The 22208-nt window shown below is 36.2% G+C and overlaps 1 protein-coding gene across 1 annotated transcript; it reads left to right on the top strand.

The window, feature by feature from the left end:
- The first annotated feature begins 225 nt into the window (after positions 1–225).
- Positions 226–2445, top strand: LOC145066555 (putative inactive receptor kinase At1g48480). Its single transcript, XM_079013848.1, has 2 exons — positions 226–1676; positions 1794–2445. Exons 1-2 carry the CDS (start codon positions 314–316, stop codon positions 2336–2338), a joined length of 1908 nt encoding a protein of 635 aa, XP_078869974.1. The 5' UTR covers positions 226–313; the 3' UTR covers positions 2339–2445.
- Positions 2446–22208: the final 19763 nt, after the last annotated feature.

Raw genomic sequence — 22208 nt, 5'->3', positions numbered from 1 at the left:
AGAGCAGATTAAGACGAAAGTGATGATGGAGGAGGAGAACGTGATTATTGTGGAGTATATTCCTGGAAACCTCGTTTCTCTTTTGGTATAATGGTTTTACCAAAGTTATGTTTTTGAATAATCAATTAAACTCTAAATAGAACCAGGGGCATAATTGTCATTTTTTTCAAAAATCAGTGGATGTATCAAAAACATCCGTAGAATTATCAGCTCCCATACCAAAAGGAGGCGTTTAGAAAGTCTCGTTTTCAAACGAGAACCAATCAACGCTGCAGTCAATAGTCAACGCATAAATCTCTTCTTCTTCTTCTTCATGCAGCGTTTTCTCTACGGAGAACCAACTTCAACTAGAAATAACCTCCATAGATTCTCACAAAAAAACAGAAAAAAAAAAGGTCTTCCTTCTTCAATAATGGAATTTTTTAATCTTCTTGCATCAATCTTCTTCTGTTTTCTTTGTTTTCAATCGGATATTTCCTTCTCCGACATCATCGCCGACAGATTGGCACTCACCAGATTCCGCTCCGCCGTACGCGGGAACACACTCCGGTGGAACATTTCCAACCCGTCCCCCTGTTTATGGCAAGGAGTCACATGCGACAATTCCAGCAACCGTGTCACCGCCCTTCGCCTCCCAGGTGCCCGGCTCTCTGGACAGATCCCACTCAACTCCATCGGGAGCTTAACCCAACTTCAGGCACTCAGCCTCCGTGGAAACGTCCTCTCCGGCGAAATACCGCAAGACCTGGAGTTTTGCTCTGAGCTCGATATGCTTAACCTGCAAAACAACCGATTTTCCGGCGAAATTCCGGTGACCCTTTTTAGGCTCTCTAATCTAACCCGATTAGACATCTCCGGCAACAATTTTTCTGGAGAAATATCGCCCAATTTCAGCAATTTAACAAGACTGACACTTCTTTTTCTACAAAACAACCAATTCACCGGGCAAATCCCCGACATCAACACTTCCTTAACACAATTCAACGTCTCTATGAATAGACTCAACGGTAGTATCCCCACCCGCCTAGCCAATTTTCCGATCGAATCATTCACAGGCAACGATTTATGCGGCAGTCCTCTAAGTTCTTGCTCAAATGAAGGCAAAAGCAACAAACTTTCCGGCGGAGCAATCGCCGGAATCGTAATCGGATCAATTCTGGGGTCAATTTTGATCATCGCAGTGATTTTCTATCTGTGTAGAAACTTTATCAGATCAAGAAGTTCAACGCGAGCTGTTCAAGATGCAGCGTCAACAGTACCACCATCACCGGTGAAGCCACCGGAATACGCCGCCCGGAGTCCTGATCATATCATGGTCGGTGAAAACACCGGGTCAGATGAAGGGTATTCGAGTCGTGTAGAAAATAAGGATGAATTAGTGTTCTTTGGACATGGTGGTTTCTTTCTGGATGATCTATTGAGAGCTTCAGCAGAGGTTTTGGGGAAAGGAACTATAGGTACAACTTATAAAGCGTACTTAGACCATAGTGAAGTGATTGTGAAGAGGCTCAAGAATGTTTGTGTTACTAAAAGGGAGTTCACCAAGAGAATTGTGTGCATTGGTGAGTTGTACCATGAGAATCTTTTGCCTGTTAGAGGTTACTATTTTGGGAAAGAAGAAAAACTTCTTGTTTTTGACCCGAAGCCCATGGGAAGCTTGTCTTCATATTTAAATGGTAAGTGTTCACTTTTTAGTTCACATTGTACTTTGCACCTATATTTTGTGGATGAATAGGGGTATTTTACAATTTTTGAAATAGTGAAATGATTAAAGATTTTTTTTATAATTTCAGGAAATGAAGAGGCAAGATCTCTATTGACATTTGAGGTTAGAAGTAGGATTGCTTTTCAAGTTGCTATAGGCCTTGAACACCTCCATTCTCACAATCTTCAACATGGCAACATCAAATCAAACAACATCCTACTTACCAAAGAGTTTCAAGCTTTGATATCTGAATCAGGGTTGATCCAACTTGTGTCATCTCCAACCACCGGTTTATCTGGTTATCGTGCACCTGAGTTGATTGACACGCGTATAGCATCCAAAGATGCGGATGTTTATAGTTTTGGGATACTGATTCTTGAATTGCTAACGGGTAAGGATCCTACCATTTTGTTGAATGAGGAAGGGGTTGATCTTCCCACATGGGTCCAATCCGTGGACGAAGGGAAGTGGATGAGTGATGTTATCGATTTGAATTTGGGAAATGATTCAAGCAATGAGGAGAAGATTATGAAATTATTGCATCTTGGCATTCGTTGTGCTTCTAAGGTACTACGTAGGCGAGGTTCTATGACGGAAGTTGCACAACAAATCAAGAAAATATGTGTGGTTTGAAGGTTTTATAAACTTTGGAATCTTGATGTAAATTAGTAAATGAGAAAAGAAAACAATTGATATTTTTTGTGGATTGAATGTATAGAAGAAATTTTGATTGATCCAAACTTGCATTAATTTCATTATATATTCATAACTGTGGTGCACAGTTTGAGAATCCGGTGGCTATGAAACTAATTGCTTTAATTGCAACAATATCCATGCGAATTATAAGTATTGGTATTTTTGGGTATTTTTGTCTTGGTTGTGTCTTTTTATTTAGTGTAGTTTTTCATTTTCTTAATTGGTTTTTAGGCTTTTAGCTTATATACTGTGACTAAAGCTAAAACAATAATTGATAAAAATGGAAAACAAGTGAAGAAAATGAAAACAGTAATGAAAAAGTTAGCATTTATTATTAAAATAAATCAGAAACATAATAATAATAATAATAATAATATTGTTAAGACTTTACACAAGAACATTTTTACGATTGAAAAGAAAGAAATATTCAGGGATGTTCGGTTCTTAGGCTAAATTGTATGGGAAGTGTTTCATGCATACAAGTTGATGCGGAGGGAGGTTTTTACCAGTGAAAACCATCTTGGGTCCTATTTGATGTAGAGTGAAGTGATGGTGGTTAAGAAAAGGCTCTCTCTCTCTCTCTCTCTCTCTCTCTCCTCTCTCTCTCTCTCTCTCTCTCTGTGTGTGTGTGTGTGTGCGCGCGCGCGCATGTTTTATTAGGCTAGGGGAGTGGTGCCAAGTGCACCGAGCTTTACCTCAGCCAAACGCCCTTTTCTTCATTGTAATGCCAAGTAGAGGGAGCGGAAGAAATGAGGAAGAAAAATGTTGTTGGGGGTAGGGAAAAGAAAAGGGGAAGAAGAAAACAAATAAGAGAGAGCTCGAGAAAACTTCATCGGGGTTGGGCACAGAATTCGGCATGTCGAGTTGGTAGCCTGGTGGTCCCCGGGTCCAAATCAACTTTTGTTGAGGAGTGTCGAGACCACTCCGCCAAGCCTTAGTGAACACCATTTTTATAACTTTATAAAATGATGATGTCATGGTTTCATGATAAATTGGTCACCTTTTTACTTATAAGGATACCAGATAACCTTAATCCAGACATTGGTTCAAACTTCAAAGGCTTTGATAGCAAGACACTTGAGTTGGTGTTCCCATGATACCTCTCATTCATAGGTTTTTTTTCCCGATGTAGTTTACCCTAACTAAATAAATGGGTTAGATAACAAAAACATTACTCTATAGAATAAAAAATAGTGTCTATGAACAGTAAAGTCTTTTATTAAATTCATAGTTTGGCAACTTTAGTCCCTATAATTTTTTAATTTATAGAAAAAGCCCTTTAAATGTTTCTCTTTTTACAAACACAGTTCATAAGTCTAAGATTTTTATATGTTTGCCAGTTTTACCCATGTGTACAAAATAAATTACAAAAAATATCCCCGTAATTTACATAAAATATCCATGTGTATTTTTTTTCATAAACAAACTATATGTTTAAAAAAATTATACAAATGTCCTCGTAATGTACAAAAAATATCGTTTTTATAATTTTTTTGTACAATGCATTTTGAACATCGTATGTTACGTTTTGAATACCGTATATTATTTTTATCAAAAATACAACATGGATGAACCCATATGTGTCTCCTACAACACTAGGACTCGCAACTTCTAGTTTAGGATTTTATAACTAAGAAAAAATAATAGAAACGTCACAAAAAGAAAATTATGCGGTATAAATCTTATTTAAAAAAAAATAGATAGCAAAAGTATGTATTTGTATTCTTTTGTTTAAAAAAAATTGTGAAAGAATTTATTAGAAAAAAAATACTAAGATAAAAGGTAAACATAAAGTTTTATAAACATCTTTATCTCTATTATGATTTAATAAAGAAATTGGCATAAAAACCATTTATTTATCGGTTTTATTCTAAAAAAAATTATTCTTTATATTTAAGAATCTTTTTTCATATTTGGGTTTTAATCGCACTACATGAGTCTATAACCTCACTCTTCCGTGTTTTTTAACCAATAGACATTAAAAGAGTATAATTCTATTGATTGCACATTAACTTTATGCATTAGTTAAATCAAATTTCTTAGGTAAAATATTTAATCATTATTAAAGTAGAGTTAAAGAACTAACGATGTGTTTCATCAGTGTATATCGTGTTTGCAAGAAAGTCTTAGTTTGTTACAGAAGTTTGTTCATTTTGGAAATAAAAAGTTACGAAAAGAAATTATGTCGACAAGACAAGTTAGTTTCAAACACTTTTAGTGTAGTTTTAATTAGATTTTATCGGTTTTCATTTGTGCATTAATTGTAGGTGTTGGTGATAGCTTCATTTTACATTAAATGTGACATTTATTGGATTAAACAAAAGGTTGTCTGGTATACCTAAGACGAAGGTCATTGTGGTTTAGCTGGCCACAAACCATGATTGTGCACACCATCTCGGTGCCTTGTCGTGGCTTGTGGTCGTGGTGGTTCGTGTTGGGGAGGACGGAAGAGCACGACCAATCAGGTCTCTCTTCTTCTCTCTTGCAGACCACGGCCACAATCAAGTGGGGAGTATACCGGCTATGTTGAGGAAGACGATAATGGTGAGGTAGAGGTGAAAGGAGATTATTGTCGTGAAGACCATTGTGTATGGTCTAAAAAGAACATGGATCACTAACTATAAAAAGAAATCTTTACAAAAACAGATAAGTGTAAAGGCATCTTTTGAATATTTTATGTAGACATGATAACTTACGCAATAACTTTGAGAATATAAGTAACCATGTTTGGGGTGAGGTTTATCATGGTCGTGATTGCTATAGTGGATATGAGATTTTGAGGATATTGTAATATCCTATTTTCATGGCTAAAAAATTATGTTTTAATTAAATAAAAATAAATAAATAATAAAATAATAAATAAAATCGTATTAGTAGTTGACTTTGAGATATGTTGGGATTAGAATAATATTTGGACTCATTTAGTAATGAAGGTCAAATTTGAAAAAATGAGAAAAATTGGTTTCACTAGATAGTTGACCAATTAGGTAAAGAGGACCAAGTTATCATAACTTATGGTGGAGAAGGATCATGTTTTTTTAATATATCTTCAAGTTAAATGCAAAATGGTGTAAGTTTGAAAAGTTAGGAAATTTGGTGGTCAAATTTGGGAACTATAGAACTTAAAAGATCCATGGATCATGAGTTTTTCTCTTATTTCACAAACATCACATTTTTAGAGCTTTAGAAGGAAGCTACAAATTTTTCAGCTTTGAAGTTGTAACAACCCAAATTTCCAATAAAAATTTTCATTTTAAATAACCAAATCATTTCCATAAGATATAAAATTCCAATCACATTTGTTTTCAAAATCCATAACATCAGATAAATTATTCATAATATCAGAGTGTCCCAAATAAAACGCCAGAGAGTGCATGCCGCGTCATCACGCCGGGCTCTTGCCTTTAGATCCTGAAGTACCTGAAACAACCAACAAACTGTAAGTTAATGCTTAGTGAGTTCCTTAGAGCATACCCCACATAATCCACATAATCACATAACCATATCAATAACATAAGCCATGCATATAAATATATTAGGATGTCGTGGAAACGCTCCAGGTCTTACTCCAGGATGTCATGGGCTCCCCCAGGGTCTTATACCTATGTTTCATGGACTCCCCCATGTTCTTTACCTAGAATGCCATGGGCTCCCCCCATGGTCTGATATACAAGTGACACGGGCTCCCACGGGGTCTTCCATGCAAATAACACAGAGTTAAATAGCATACCACATATCACATAAATAACTAGCATACCACATAACACATATATAAACATATAGGGATGTCGTGGACTTCCTCCAGGGTTTTACTCCAGGATGTCGTGGGCTCCCCCCCAGGGTCTTATACCTATATGTCATGGGCTCCCCCATGGTCATTACCTGGTATGCCATGGGCTTCCCCCATGGTCTGATATCCAATTGCCACGGGCTCCACCCGGGGTCTTCCATGCCTAACATATAAGGTACTAGCACATTCACTTACATACTAGGCATATCAACAATGATTCCACAATAATCATCACAACTAACTGAATGGGTCGGCCTTGGTGCTTTCAACCCTTTGGTATGGTGAGGAGACTCGCCTCTCAAGGAATGTTGAACTGATACGATCAAATCCCGACTCACAACTCCAAACTTAACTACCTACAACCACCATGTGACTAACTTCATCAAAATCCCGAAATACCAAAGATACCCTTAAAGTCAAACTTAGTCAACCATGGTCAAAGTCAAAGTAACCAGTCCATGTTGACCCAACTCATCGAGTACACTTGTTGACTCGTCGAGTTCCTTTAGTTCTCAGAAAATCGGGAAAAACCCTATTCAACTTGCCAAGTTATCATAGCAACTCATAGAGTTCGAACAGTGTCCAGAAGATCGGGGAAACCCCAAGCCAACTCGCCGAGTTAGCAGGGAAACTCGTCGATTTTTCCTAGTCTTAACACATTCATCCGCTTTTCCAGCGAGTCCAAACCCCCAATCTATAGATCTGATCCCCTAGGGTTGAGATACCACATAAAGTTGTTAACTTTACGTCCATGTATGGCATCAAAGGGCTAAAACACTCAATCAAAGCTTTATTAAGGAACGTAGGGCATGGAAGAGGGTCAATACCTGATAAAGCTTAAGACTTTAGGCCCAATGGGCCACAAAACATCCAGATATGAAGTGGCAACTTCAAGTAATGCATCATTCCAAAAATGACTCCAATATGAACCAAAAATGGCAAAATACTTCCATAGAAGGATATCTAAGCAATAAAAGGCCAAGGTATCGACTTTATACCTCATAATGGTTGCCACAACAGTGTAGACACCGGAGCTACAACCTTCCTCTCAATCAACACTCTTCAAGCTTCAAGTTCCTTCCAAAAGAGCACCAAAAATCACACTCCAAGCTCACACACACACACACACACACACACATACACACAAAATGATGGATGAAACACGACCTAGGGTTTCTATGGAAAAAAGGGGCGATAAGGGAGGCAAACAATGAGGCTTAAGGCCTTTAAATAGGGTGCGAACCCTAAAAATTACGGTTTCGTGTTCAGCCTTCAACTCGTCAAGTTGGGACCTTCCAACTCGTTGAGTAGACCCTAATTTTGGGTTTTGAGCATTCTAACACTCCTAAGTGTACATGTAACCCTAAATACCTTGGATCTATGTTTTCTTTATTATACATGCAAATATGAACTTTCCAAGGTATTCATCCTAACTAGCATAATAACATGGATTCATATGAATATAACAAGTTAGAATTACATACCTATTTGATGTAGAATGTCTTCATGAAGCTTCAGTGCCTAGTGCCCCAAGTGTGACACCTAAAATGGTTCACACAACACCAAATACACTTAGAATAGATTAGAGAGAAATCCACACTTCATAAAAATCGGCTAGCCCTTTCTATCACACATAGTGTCCGATTTTGTCAAGAATAAGATGCTTATATAGTTAGTGACAATTAGGGTAAACCCTAATTGTCATGGCTTTCCATTTCCTTGGATCCATGGGTTCAAATATACCATGGAGCATCTTATAGGTTTTAGCCGAACTTGATAATCCATGGAGTCTTAGCTCACTATATAAGTATGGATGATTTTACACAATCAACCCATATATTTAATTAGTCTTCTTTTGATCACTTAATTAATCCTAGATTAATTCTTGATCAATACTAATTAAATAATCTTATTAATATATTAGAACTTATAATATATTAACAAACCTTAAGTGTTATTTCTCTCATTATAGTCTATCCAAATGCATGATGCCATGCAACCCAAATGGACCATGTCGGGTCGGGTCAAGTCTTACCAATTATAGTTATGGACTTAGACATTAATCCAACATTCTCCCACTTGGATAAGTCTAAAACTATTATTGCAAGTATGACTTCAAGAACTGACTGGCAATCATAGCTCTCAAAAGCTTCTGTCGAACTCTGACCTTGCCGATGATCTCTGACCTTTGTCAATGACTTGTCCATGAGATAAGGGATCATATATTCCTCGAATCTAGATATCATATGGACTGAGACATGGATTATAATCATTCTCTCTGTCCATTTGTTGTTTCCCGATTTCCGATTTATGACGACTGACTAATTGAAAAAATCAAATCAGTCCTGGACCGGCCGAGCACTTCCATTTGTCATCATCAAATCATCGAGGGGCCCACAGATATCGCTTTTATCCCGAAGGTAAAAGGAATGGATAAACTTCGACTCATATGGCTTGTTCTACTACTTGTTGAATCATACACAAATGGATGTTTTATAACATCGAGTTACCAATGCATTTTCGTGCAATCAATGTACAACCAACTCATAGTAACAACTCATATCTATAGGTTTGAAGAATATAAGATATTATCGTCTCATGATCACTCGTGATAAAATCCATGAAGTGATTCAAATGAGCGTGGGTTGAATCCAATACTTTGAACTTATGAGCTCTCATGAGTGTTGTAGCACCACCTTGTCCAACATCTTAGACCTCTACAAGCCCAACCCATAACAGTCTTGATTCATATCTACTTCCAACATATGACTGACTGTGGATGGTTTGAATAACTTAGTCATTCAGAACAATGACCTAGTTATTCTAGAAGTCAAAACATGTAAAGTGAAACACAATAATAATTGAATCCAATATGGTCTCAGAACTTATGAATATAAATAAAACACCTTTTATTTATCACCATATGATTACACATTATTCATTGTATACTGTTTCAGCTATCAACTTTATTCTTGAATTAAAACAATAGTTTTCCCATGCTCCAAGCATGTACACTATGTTTTCTAAACACTAGTCATGCCATACACCAAGTATGCATACTATGTTTGTCTATGATCTTTACTTTGTGAAATAGATCAATTGAACATAACTCCAATGATTCTCATTTCACAGTCCCAAATCCTTACTGCAATTTGCAAGAATTCCAAATTCCTGCCACTTATCAAAATTGTTAGATTTTAGACTTATATGCACTGATCCTCTTGTAATGATTATGTCAAAGTCACAAAGACTTGTCAACAAACATTACAGAGTATTTCAATGGAGATCAAATCCATGGAGACATCCTTCTTGCATTAAATTTTTCTAATCTTACACAAATTGAATCATTTCTAACTTTGAAACATTTCCATATTACATTTTGACTATCACTTCTGAACAAGAGTTGCCTCCTTACAGATTATGTCAATATGGCCCTTCCAGAATTAACACTATACTTCCAACTGTCCCTGAGCAACCAATCTTTGGTAAACCTTAGATTGACCTCAACAATTGCTTAATCCTTTTAGTCATACCTAATTCTAGACCTTTTCCCTTCTTAATGCCCCAGGCATTTGGAAAATTTTAGAAAGGATGAATATTATAGCACATGCAATCGATCCTATATCCGAAGCATATGGGACACGATTTATGATGTCTCACATAAAGACATGATAGTAGACCAGTCCTTTTGCTACAATATTTCTATTTGCCAAGTTCTCACAATTTCATTTTATGAAAAGGGATGTCGTAATCATAATCGAATTTTAGAACGCAAATAATAGACCCATATATAGAATTTCCTTATGTTGAGTCATTCCAACATGAAATTCATATATATATATATATATATATATATATATATATATATATATCCTTGACTAAATACGATTAAAACCTCAATCTAAGCTTTTAGATTTGAGATGAAGTATAATTTCCTCTCCCTTAATTATAGCAAAACAACGTTTTCCCAATTGATACCTTTTGTTTTCTATAATTAACATTGCTAACTTGCAACCTTTATCATAATTATCATGCTCCCTCTAACATGATGATTATTAGCATAACACTTATGCTCCCACTAGCTTTGACATGTATTCAGAAATCAGCTGAACTTCTAGAAAAACAATACTTTATTGACTTTCCCACCAAAGTTCAGATTTCTGATACTAGATTGCTTTGATAAAACTTTATCAATATCATACACCTTATCTTAGATAGCTCACAGGTGTGTCTAAACAATTTTAAGAACTATGAAAAGGTATGTCGTAATCATAGTCTCGATTGTTTAGACCTTTGCCGCTTCTCACAAGTCCATGTTAGTGTGTCGGTTAACCACACACGCTCCAATAACAACTTTGAGAATGCAAATAACACAATTGCTATCTAGCTAAAATCTACTTAGTGAAAGTGTTTCCTCACCATCATTTTCATGAAGCGGAGAGAAACCTTATGACACTTAGATTTAATGGTGTATGTGTTCTTATCCATGTGAATTGTCAAAACAATAGTCACAAGAAAAGGATAATGACAAATCCAAACTCATATGGACTGAACTCAATCTTAATTTCTTGTCATCTGGTAGCTCAAGGGCATGCCATTGCTTCCAAGTTGTTGTGCAACCAATTGAGAACTCTAAGAACTCATATGCAAAACCAACTTTAATTGGAATGGGCACAGAATATGTCAACACGATAGGTTATAAACCTTAAGTCGTGTGCTAGTGAAGAACTTCAGGTTTTATTCTTGATTAGTTCTTGAGACTTTCAGGACCTCTAAGACTCCCACTGTCCTCTTGACATATAAGACTTTCTTGTCAGATATTCAAGAGATAGTGTGGATTCTAATCAAGACAAACACTTCACACAATTGGCCTTAGTTGGTCTTTGTTTTATCCAAAACATCACAAATTACCAATTTCAAATGTACAAGAGTAGAAAATTTTTACTCTTATATTTGACAAGTGTTTTAAACCTTTCTTTAAGATATGTCACTCAACTTATAGTCTTGGAGTATGACTCTAAGACTTGTTTTGGGAACGAAGTATGACTCATCTTCTTGATTTGACCACTTCAACAATTCATAGCTCCTCTTCTTAGCTACCCGAATGCACTTAGAGGATGAATTGTGATAAGGTCTCTTAATCATTAAGATGATTATATAACATGATACTAAAGTACTCTCCCATCTTTCAGATTTGAGAAACTTTTATCCTTCTGCCTAGTTTGATTCTTCTCATTCGTTCTGCCATACACTGAAATTTTTCCAATGCTTCAGAATTATACTTAAGCCTGTAAGTATAACCATATTTACTAAGCTATAGTAAATTATGACGAATAGTGTTATCGATATTTTGTGGTGGACTTAACCAGTGCACAAGAATGTGTACTGGTTCCCTTAGTCCTTTACTTGACTCGCACATCCATGTGAACAAGTAATTAGTCTTAATTCTTTCAATGCTTCTCATTCATCATACTATAACTTGCATGATTCCAAGTTTCTATTCAACTGAAACTTAGGTGATGAGAATCTTTCCTTATTTGGTAAATTTTGACACTACCACAAATGAAAGAATCAAATTCATATTTCCACTCTTGCTCTTAATGGAATCTTATAAACAACAAAAATTTTCACAAATGCCATTGTAAGGATACATAAAATAACTAAAATCAAAAGATTTACCGTTTATTTTAAAACTTTGCGGAAAAACTTATCCTTACAATCCATATGAAAACCTTTTTGTTATCTATTCCTAAGCAATGTGTCATAACTCCTAAGTAACAACTTCAAAATTCTGATGCGATCGAAATCCATCTTCGCGATCAGAAGCAACATATACTTCCTTTAAGCTTTCTCTTTTTTTTCTTTAATTCTTACAACATCACCATGTGACTCGGTCACATTATGTAATAAGAATCTCCAAATAGGAGCTTAACAGAGTTAGACAATGGACTTTACCTGAAGTAGAGTCAAACTTATTGACTTTAACATCCTTAGGTAAATTTGGCAGCTTCGCAAACAGTGCCCCTACCTTTGGCAATTGTAACAAATGGACCCTTTGGTAATGGTACATGGGACTATCACAGACTTAGCCTCTCTCTTTACCATTTGGTCAACCGAGTTGACTATGGTCGATCCCTTTCCATTGGGAAGAGAGAGCTTTACTGGATATCCAAAGTCATCATTGTCAATGTCCATAAAGTTTTAGGAAGTTGATCTTAGCAAATAGATAAGATCATTAAGGGTCTTCTCATCGTCTATTTCATAGGAGTCCCAAAGGAACTCACTATGTGACTTAGAAAGTAGTCGAGCCACCAACTTTCTCAAGACTTTGACACCCAACTCTCCCGGCTTGTCAATATGTGACTACATCTCCATGATGTGATCACACATAGACCTTTGCTTGCCAATAGGGCTTGAGTGACCTTAAACTTTTCAAGAACTTTTGGGTTAGGGAGAATAATTGGAGGACGTGAAAGAAGTATGATTTCCATGGGACATCATCTTCATTTAGGAAAGCTTGTTTCAAGAGATTTGGGAAGATCATAAATGTCTAAACCAGACATCTTTTGGGAGATATTCAAGATAGTTGATGTAAAGTCCCTAATATAACACCCAATATGAAATATTAAGGCTAGGACCCAACACAATACTTTTATAACTTGGAAGAGGGATGTCGTAATCCAAGCTATAAAATATTTGAAGGTAGGTGAATGACGATTCACCAATTTCCACCAAGATAAACGAAATGTATTATTAGGTTTTAATTGGTTTTGAAAGTCCTAGATTCTTTTGATACTCATTGAACTTTTCAATGGCATGTTTCAATCTCGAGTGTGCCCTTCAGGTTTTGTGACTGGGATGCCGAGGATCACAAAACAAGGTGTGAATAACCTTGCAAATATACTTGGTACGCTTAATATTTACCCCTCAATCGATGTGCTGGTTAACCACACGCGCTCCGCCGATACTATGATAAACATTAAGTTACCCTTTGCCTACCTTGTTAAATCCAGCTAGTGTTCCGGTTAACCACACACGCTCCACTAACCGACTTAAGCAAAGTGCAAAGTGTAATTTCATGGGTTAGCACCAAATTCACATTTTCCTAAGTAACTAAGATTGGGAATTTATAAGAGTTTAGTTACTTAGTATTTATGATTAATACTTTTAATGAAGGGAGAATTATAGTCCTTGTCCTACCTGTTCGGCTAACGACCCTCCACCAGTCAAGGAAGCGGTGGGTGAGAGTGGACACCCATTAAACTGTCATTTTATAGGCAGTAACCTTATAACCCCCTTATAGACCGGCTTCGTGAATGAGGCCTACTAATGGTAAGACTGACTTGCTCTTATATATATATATATATATATATATATATATATATATATATATATATATATATATATATATATAATTAACTTATAATATTATAAAGTATAAGGGTTGAATTTTAATTTTTAAAATTCTAAGGGCTTAACTTGGAATTAAAATATTCATAAGAGAAAACTTTTCAAATTCCAAAACTTGAAGGCGAGTTTTGAAAATATTCAAAACTAATTAATTCCATAACTTATGTGTTTAAAGTAGTTTTAATTAAAAAACTCTTCAAGTTCCATAACTTGAGGACAAGTTATGGAAGACTTTAAACTATTAAAGAATGTAACCTTTTTTTGTAACTTATAGAACTAATTAAGGTTACACATTTTAATGATTTAATGAAGTGGTTGTTGAACCTCCATAACTTGAGGACAAGTTATGGAGTCATAAAACCATTTAATGAGTACAAGAGTACAAGTTACACAAACACATTTTAGAATCAATTCTTAGATTAAAATGGATCAAAGACTCATAATCAATCAACCTTTTCTATTAATCTAAGCAACTCATATGAACAAGATAATTGAAATCAATCTTTTTCATGTAATTAGCATAACACTTAAACTAATACAAAACATGAATCTATTGACAATTATCTTTGAAATTGGATTAGTATGAACATTACCACATCAAAAATAAGTTTGTAAGTCCAAAAACAGTTTAGGGTAATGTTCCTAGTCCAATTCCAGCCAAAAAAAACTCGAAAATATGTTGTCTGGGGCTCCTACTCGTCGAGTGTATCAACCTACTCGACGATTAAGATGATTTTCTTCATGGACTCGGCGAGTTCATCAGTGGACTCGGTGAGTCCAGTGCCCAGAAAGCCAGAAAATCGATTTTTTCAGCATTTTTTAGCAATTTGCATCAAGTATAATTGAAAACAAGCCTTGGCTTTGATACCACTGTTGGGTTTTGAGCATTCTAACACTCCTAAGTATACGTGCAACCCTAAATACCTTGGATCTATGTTTTCTCTATTATACATGCAAATATGAACTTTCCAAGGTATTAATCCTAACTAGCATAATAACATGGATTCATATTGTCACACCCCGAAAACCAAGGGCGGAAACGTCTCCGGGGCGGACTCCACGTTGAGTATCAAATCCAATGTACATAGTAAGCAAAGTAAACAACCATTACATTACATATGAAAATTTACATTTGTTTGAAAGAAAAGTTGTACAGTTGTTATACATAGTATATATGAACAAAAGTAAGACGTGTCTTCAACGCACTCCGTCTTCGCCAAAAGGATTATCGGGTACCTGTCTAATGCGGACCTGAGAATACAAGCAGTTTGAAAATCAACATAAAGCTGGTGAGTTCATAAGTGATTTTGTTTTCTGAAAATGTACAAGTTCCCTTTCTGTCTTCTGAAAAAGTTACACACCAAGAAAATCCCATATTTTCTTAAAAGTTGGTTACCAATTCGAAATGTGATGTAAAATATGTATACTGTTTACCAAACCGAAATGTAATGTAAAAGATGTATACTGGTTACCAAACCGAAATGTAATGTAAAAGATGTATACTGGTTACCAAACCGAAATGTAATGTAAGAGATGTATACTGAGAATCTGGTTATGTACAAATGTTACCTTAGGAAAATCCCATATTTTCCTAAAAGTTGGTTACCAATCCGAAATGTAAAAGATGTATACTGAAAACCTGGTTATCCTTGTGAATTGTATTAGTTTTAACACGTATATAAAACTAATATATATAAAGTAAACAAGTTACTTTAATCATTATTACTATCAAGTAAATCTCTGTTATCTAAATTGCGAGTTCTATAACCATACGATAGACTAGATATGGCATTAAGTAGTCTACATCACCTTATGACTTTCGTCACCCTTGAACCTTTCGGTTCGGCTGTAGCTAGCAGCCAGGTGTGGGGTAGTCAGCCTCGTATAGATCTACACACTCAAGTCACGCTCCTTATCCAAGAGATTCTGGTTACGGGTGCGGTCCTCCACTCGCGTATGTATGTGGAGTGTTCACCGAGGACGTGTCTCCAATTTATAGGAATAACAAATTTACTAGTAATAATACAGAAGATCCTGTTACAAATAATGATCCTCCACTCGCGTATCTCTGTGGAGTGTTACCGAGGACAAAACAGTGTACTAAATTTCATGTTCAAAGTTCGAATGTTATGCTTTTAACTTATGTAGTGTGGGAAAACCATTTGTGAAATATAAAACATAATAGTTTATAACGTATTTCACAAATAATATGAATAAGTATTCTGCAAGTTCAAATAGTTGTCTGTTTCGATTATCAATGTTAAAAGCATATGAAATACGAAACACAACACATGTAAAACAAGTTTTGAGTACAAGTACACCCTTGTACTTTGCTTGTATTCCCCCCTGAAAACAGTGAAAAATATTGAAAAATGGTAGGGGTATGAACTCACCAGTCGAGAAAACAAGTCGATTTGGATGCTAAGTGTCAGTTCGGGGCTTAATAACGTGCGAGGTTCCTATGTAATATGGAATGGTACACAAATTTATCTAATTAGACTTCAAACCACTAATTAGATAAGAGTAAACACTTCTAGACGTGAAAACACTTCAATCCAAGTGTTTGGAGTGACTCGGGTAGCATCTATGGACGAGTATGGTTAGGATATGGATTTTACTCCCCAAGAGTAAACTCCTTTGGGAGTTTACGGTCCAAATGATCCATTTCCCATGAGTTTACGGCCGTAAACTCATGGTGGGGGTGTTCTTGGTTGCTAAATAGCCTTATAACACTTGTGGGTTAATGCTAGACTTGGTTTCAAGGCTTTTGAATGAGATTTGGACACCCTAAGGGCCATTTGAGGAGTTTACGGCAGTAAAATATGAGTTTACGGCCGTAAACTCTTGTGTGACATGCTTCAATGATTTTTGGTGGTCTTAAGTCAATTACAATGCACCAAAGAAGGTTCTAGTGTTGATTTTATGGCTTAGGAAGTGTTTGGGACTTGAACTGACCTTAGAAATGTAGTTTACGGTCTATGAAGATGTTCTTGGGAGTTTACTACCTTAAACACATGAGTTTACAACCGTAAACTCATGTTTGTCCAAGATTCATGGGTTTTAGTGGTTGAAGGTTAAGCATACAAGGTTCTAGGTTCAATTCCAAGCCATACAAGGTGTCAAAGGCACTTTAACACCCATTTGAGGAGTTTATGGTCTAAGGAGATGATTTTACGGTCTAAGAATGTTCTTGGACCGAAAAATCAAGTTTGTCCCATTTTTGTATGATTTGGTGCATTTCTTGAAGGATTTTAAGGTTCTATGCACTCATGGAAGTCCATTGGAGGTGTTTAGGGGCAAACTAACACCCAACAAGGTGTTTAAGGTCTATGAATGAGGTTTTACGGTCCAAGCATGTTCTTGAACCGTAAAATCATGTCCATGTCTCATTTGGTGCGATTATGGGGTCCTAAGCTCATGCATGCAAGTTTCTAAGTCGAATCTAGGCTCTAGAAGTGTTTTGGTGGGGTTTTGAGGCTTCAAAACCCTCATAAGAGGTGTTCACGGTTTTGGGAGGGTCCCTAGACCGTAAACACTTGTTCATAGGTGTTTTGGGTGATTCCAACACAAATTTGAAAGATAAACAAGCTTAGAAACATGCTAGGATAGATTCCTTACCAAAATGAAGCTTGAAAGGAGGATTTTTGGACCAATTTCGATTTCTAGAGAGAGAGAGTAGTGAGAGAAAGTTGTGAGATGGGCAAAAAGTCTTCAAATGTTTCCCACACAACCTTTATATAGTGGTTGGGTTTGAGACCCGGTGGAATTCTACCCGATACTGACGTTATACGATGCTTTTGGTCGCACCCGATAAATTTTGACGTAATCACGACTTAGATGAAAATAATAATTTTCCAAACAATTATGGAAAATATTTTAATGTTTATAACATATTCCGACACTTATGAAAACGAGTTAAAAGTCGTGATTAAATTAATTTAATGCAAAGGTTAACGGAACAAATTGAATACAATAGTTTTATTTAACGGGAATAGTTTTAGTGACGGAACAAATTACAGGTTGTCACACATATGAATATATCAAGTTAGAATTAATACCTCTTTGATGTAGAATGTTTGCATGAAGCTTGAGTGCCTAGTGCCCCAAGTTTGACACCTCAAATGGTTCACACAACACCAAATACACTTGGAATAGATTAGAGAGAAATCCACACTTCATAAATATCGGCTAGCCCTTTCTCTCACACATAGTGTCCGATTTTGTCAAGAATAAGATGCTTATATAGTTAGTAACAATTAGGGTAAACCCTAATTGTCATGGCTTTCCATTTCCTTGGATCTATGGGCTCAAATATACCATGGAGCATCCATGGAGCATCTTATGGGTTTTAGCCCAACTTGATAATCCATGGAGTCTTAGCCCACTATATAAGTATGGATGATTTACACAATCAACCCATATATTTTATTAGTCTTCTTTTGATCACTTAATTAATCCTAGATTAATTCTTGATCAATACTAATTAAATAATCTTATTAATATATTAGAACTTATAATATATTAACAAACCTTAAGTGTTATTTCTTTCATTATAGTCTATCCAAATGCATGATGCCATGCAACCCAAATGGACCATGTCGGGTCGGGTCAAGTCTTACCAATTATAGTTATGGACTTAGACATTAATCCAACACCTAAAAGATACGCGGCTGGAAATCTCTCTACACGACAAGTTGGAGCCTCCGAACTCGTCGAGTTCCATTTTAAAAACTTGAAAATTGATATATTTATTTCATACATGGACCAAGTGTTAAAAATCTCCACTACTTGAACTAGACTTCGTCCTCGAAGTTTGCTGACGCGAACAGATCCGGGTAATTCTCTCTCATCTCATTCTCTGGCACTCATGTCCATTCCGAGCCCTTCTGATGTTGCCACTGCACCTTCATTAGCTTCATAGTTTTCCTATCCAAAACCACAACGGGCCTCTCAATGTAATTCAGGACTCTCATCCACCTGATTATCGTCCAAAGAAATAACCACATCCTTGTCAGTGACACACTTCCATGTGTGTTTGTGAGCTTTCTTGTGTGTTTGTGGTGTTCTTTAGTGACTTTGAAGGAGAAGGAAGCTTGGGAAGAAGCAAGGGCGTGGAAGAAGATTGTAGATCTAGAAGTTTGGCACCATTTCTACCTCATTAAAAGTATAAAGTTTGAACCTTGATCATTACAAGCTTAGATCTAGGTTTAGTGTAGAAAATGGTATCTTTTGGTCCCATAGTTTGGATTCTTTGAGTATGAGGAACTTCAGACCATATGAGCTGTCATTTTGGACTCTTGGAAGGGTTTTGAGTCATAAATATCGGGTCTTGATGGTTAAGCCTCAACCATGCAAGTGTTAGTAACCATCCAAGTATGCTTATGGACTTGATTCATGATTTGAGCCTCATCCTTGCATGAAAAAGCATAAAGTTTGAAACTTTATGGCTTAAGACGTTATTTGGGGCTTGGATCTAAGTTTTAGACATTAGGTGTTAATGGATTAAGACATGGAAGTGGGTGTAATGACCGCAGATTCGGACTAGTCAATTTAGAGACAATGAGCGTAAAAAATGGCTTTTTTATAGAATATTATTTAGCATAAATAATCTTAACCAAAGTTATAGTATATGTCACATGGATTCCGTACATATAAAGAACGGTGAGATCCGACTTATAACGAAGATGTTATGACCAGTTGAAGTTTTACGACAAAACCGACACGGCTCTACGTAACATAAAAAGTGAATTTTTGATAAATTACTTTTTATCCTTATTAATCTAAACTAAAGGCATCGTATATGTTAAACTGAGAGCATGCATATAGAGGACATCCAAATCTGATTTCGTAAGAGGAAGTTATGATTTTTCAAAGTTTCAGCGTAGCAGTATATAACTCAGAAATCAAATTTTAGATCGGTCAATTTTTAGCCAAAATGATATAAATGAGAACTGAAGATCTCGTTAATAGGAGTTAAACGATAATAAGACAGTCGAAAACGGGGTCTGTAATTAAAAGTTATGAATTTTACATGGTCATTAACAATGTAATCTCAGACTGTTAAATTTAAAATTGGTCAATAATTAGCCAATGGGGTCAAAAGGAAAGTTATAGATCTTGTTAATACCTACGCGTGGATATAAAGAACTTCAAAATGGAGCTCATATGCAAAAGTTGTGATTTTTTTTTAAAATTGGTTTTTTACCTATGTTCGGCGCCACGTGTCAGCACCAGGCGAAGTCTTGGTGCCTACGCAAGGCTCACGACGTGAGAGGCCCCCAGACAACCTATAAATAGAGGCGCAAATCTCTCATTTCTTCACACCAAATCCTTTCTTTCTATCCCGCTACCCCCAAACCCTCTCTTCCATTCCCTAGCACTTCCAAGTGTTAGTGGCGAGTCCCGGAGCGCTAGAAGGCTCCGAGAAGAAGAGCTTTTGGCTCAGAAGTTCCGCCCGCACAAAGTCCAGTTCTTCGCTAAACTCCATTGTAAGTGAGTTATGCTTACCCTACAATAAGTATAGCTTATGTTAAGTTCATTATCGTTATTATGAACCTATAAACAATATATGTAAGTATTATAAAATAAACAAAGTGTTATTATAATACATTTTAGTTGTTTGCGGTACGGGGAATCTAATTTGAAGGGCCACATAGGGTTGTTGGATTTCAGAACAACTTAAATGTCAAAATGGTCCTGCCCTCCGGTGTTTCATGTTGGCCCCTATCTGTACATAGTAGTTGAAAAGTATTTTTCAACACTTATAAAACAATATCACTCATAAATCTAGACTAATAATTAGTCGCAATAAATATTAGACTAAAATCTAGTAGTAATGATATTAGGTTTCGTCGAAGGAAAATAAAATTGTTAGAAGCGTAGCGCTACCCGAGTTTGGAGTCATCACTTTAACAAGTGAGTGCATAGCCCCTTTCATGAACATGATTTTAATACAAGTATTGATTAAAGTATTAAATATATGTTTGTGTGTGAAATATTTGTTATTGCCTGAAATACCTGTTAAGAGCATATCTGATAATATATGATGATTTAGGATACAAAAAAACCTAAATTAATTGAAATGGATATCGGGTAGTATCTACTTATGAGTGTGGGTGAGATATACATGGAGGGTCGAACTTTAAGATTTGTCATTGATCCGAGAGCATGGATTGGAGATAGTCATTTGTCCTTAGTCCGCGAGTATGGAGGGGACATATTTATTTATCATGTATTAGACATAGTCAAATGTCTCCAGTCCGAGAGTATGGAATGGACATAGTTATTGATCCGAGAGCATGGATTAGACATACCTGATCCAGGAGTATGGATTAGGTAAAGAGGTTAATTTTAGATCCGAGAGTATAGATCGTGTCGTTGTGTGGATCGACAGGGTGGGTAAAATTTCTTATATGAGGTGAAATTGTATATATTGTGACTTCTAAAACACACACACATACACACACACACACACATATATATATATATATATATATATATATATATATATATATATATGATATAACATTGTGGGATTAAAATCCTTATGTACTCACCAAGTTTCCCAACCTCACCCACTCAGTTTATTTGTATCATAGGTATCGATATGAGGACATATTACACTAATAGATTAAAAGAGATGTAAATCATTAATTTAAATGAATGTAAGTTCTATTTATGCTTATGTTTTTGTATTGACAATGACAACCCAAAATTTTAATATAAACAAAATACGTTTCGTTAGGAATTCTTGGATAATATATTTATCATGTTTTCTGGGAACAAATTCCGCAACATATTTCTTTAAAATGGAAAGTCTGATTTTTAAATAAGCATAAATAAAAATTTTAAAATGACCGTGAATTTGTGTATGTCACAGTGGGTTGAGTTGGCAGGCCAATACGCCATGCATACTCCAGTGTAAGTTGCACGTACTAGGTCAGCACCCCAACTCCGGGTCAACACCAGCATACGTTGGGCGTACAAGCCAAGTACGCCGCACGTACGCGGTCTGTAGACTCAAGTGATTTTGGAGCTTGTGGCTATGTTGGGCCTTGGACTTGTTTAGGTTGGTCCCCAAACCTACCTTATTATAGTAGATCGTTTTTTGGCCTTAGGCCAAGTTAGGTGTTCTTGGTCCATATTGGGCCTTAGAGGCCTAATAGTGGGCTTGGATGCCTTTTTGGGGTTTTATGGATTTGGGCCTTAGAGGAAAGGAGGCCCAATTAGGCAAAGGTAAAGGATCCATTTTACCTTAAGTCAATAATTAGGGTTTTAGACTTTTGGGTTAGATAGTGACCTAAATTCTAATTAGGGTTTTATGCTTGTGCGATAGGGAGGGGAGTTTCTAGTCATCCGTTGAGTGCGATTTGATACCTACAGTCTGAGAAGAGTCTTCCTTCGTAGTATCCGTGGTTCGAAGGCACCAAGACCAGCCCATTAATTTATGTTGTGGTATGATGATTGTCTTTGTGAGAATTGTTAGTTATACCTGTATTTGCTTGATGACTCTGTGATTTCTGTTATGATATTATGTGGTAGTAGTATGGGTGAAATAGATCCGGTATCTGTTTGAAATAGACCGAAGGGGATTGCAAGCACCCATAT

Source organism: Lactuca serriola, chromosome 8 (assembly GCF_051521515.1).
Source record: "Lactuca serriola cultivar US96UC23 chromosome 8, Lser_US96UC23_V15, whole genome shotgun sequence".
Taxonomy (NCBI): Eukaryota; Viridiplantae; Streptophyta; class Magnoliopsida; order Asterales; family Asteraceae; genus Lactuca; species Lactuca serriola.
Note: the sequence above shows the minus strand (reverse complement) of the source record. Positions and strands in the feature narration are given on the sequence as shown.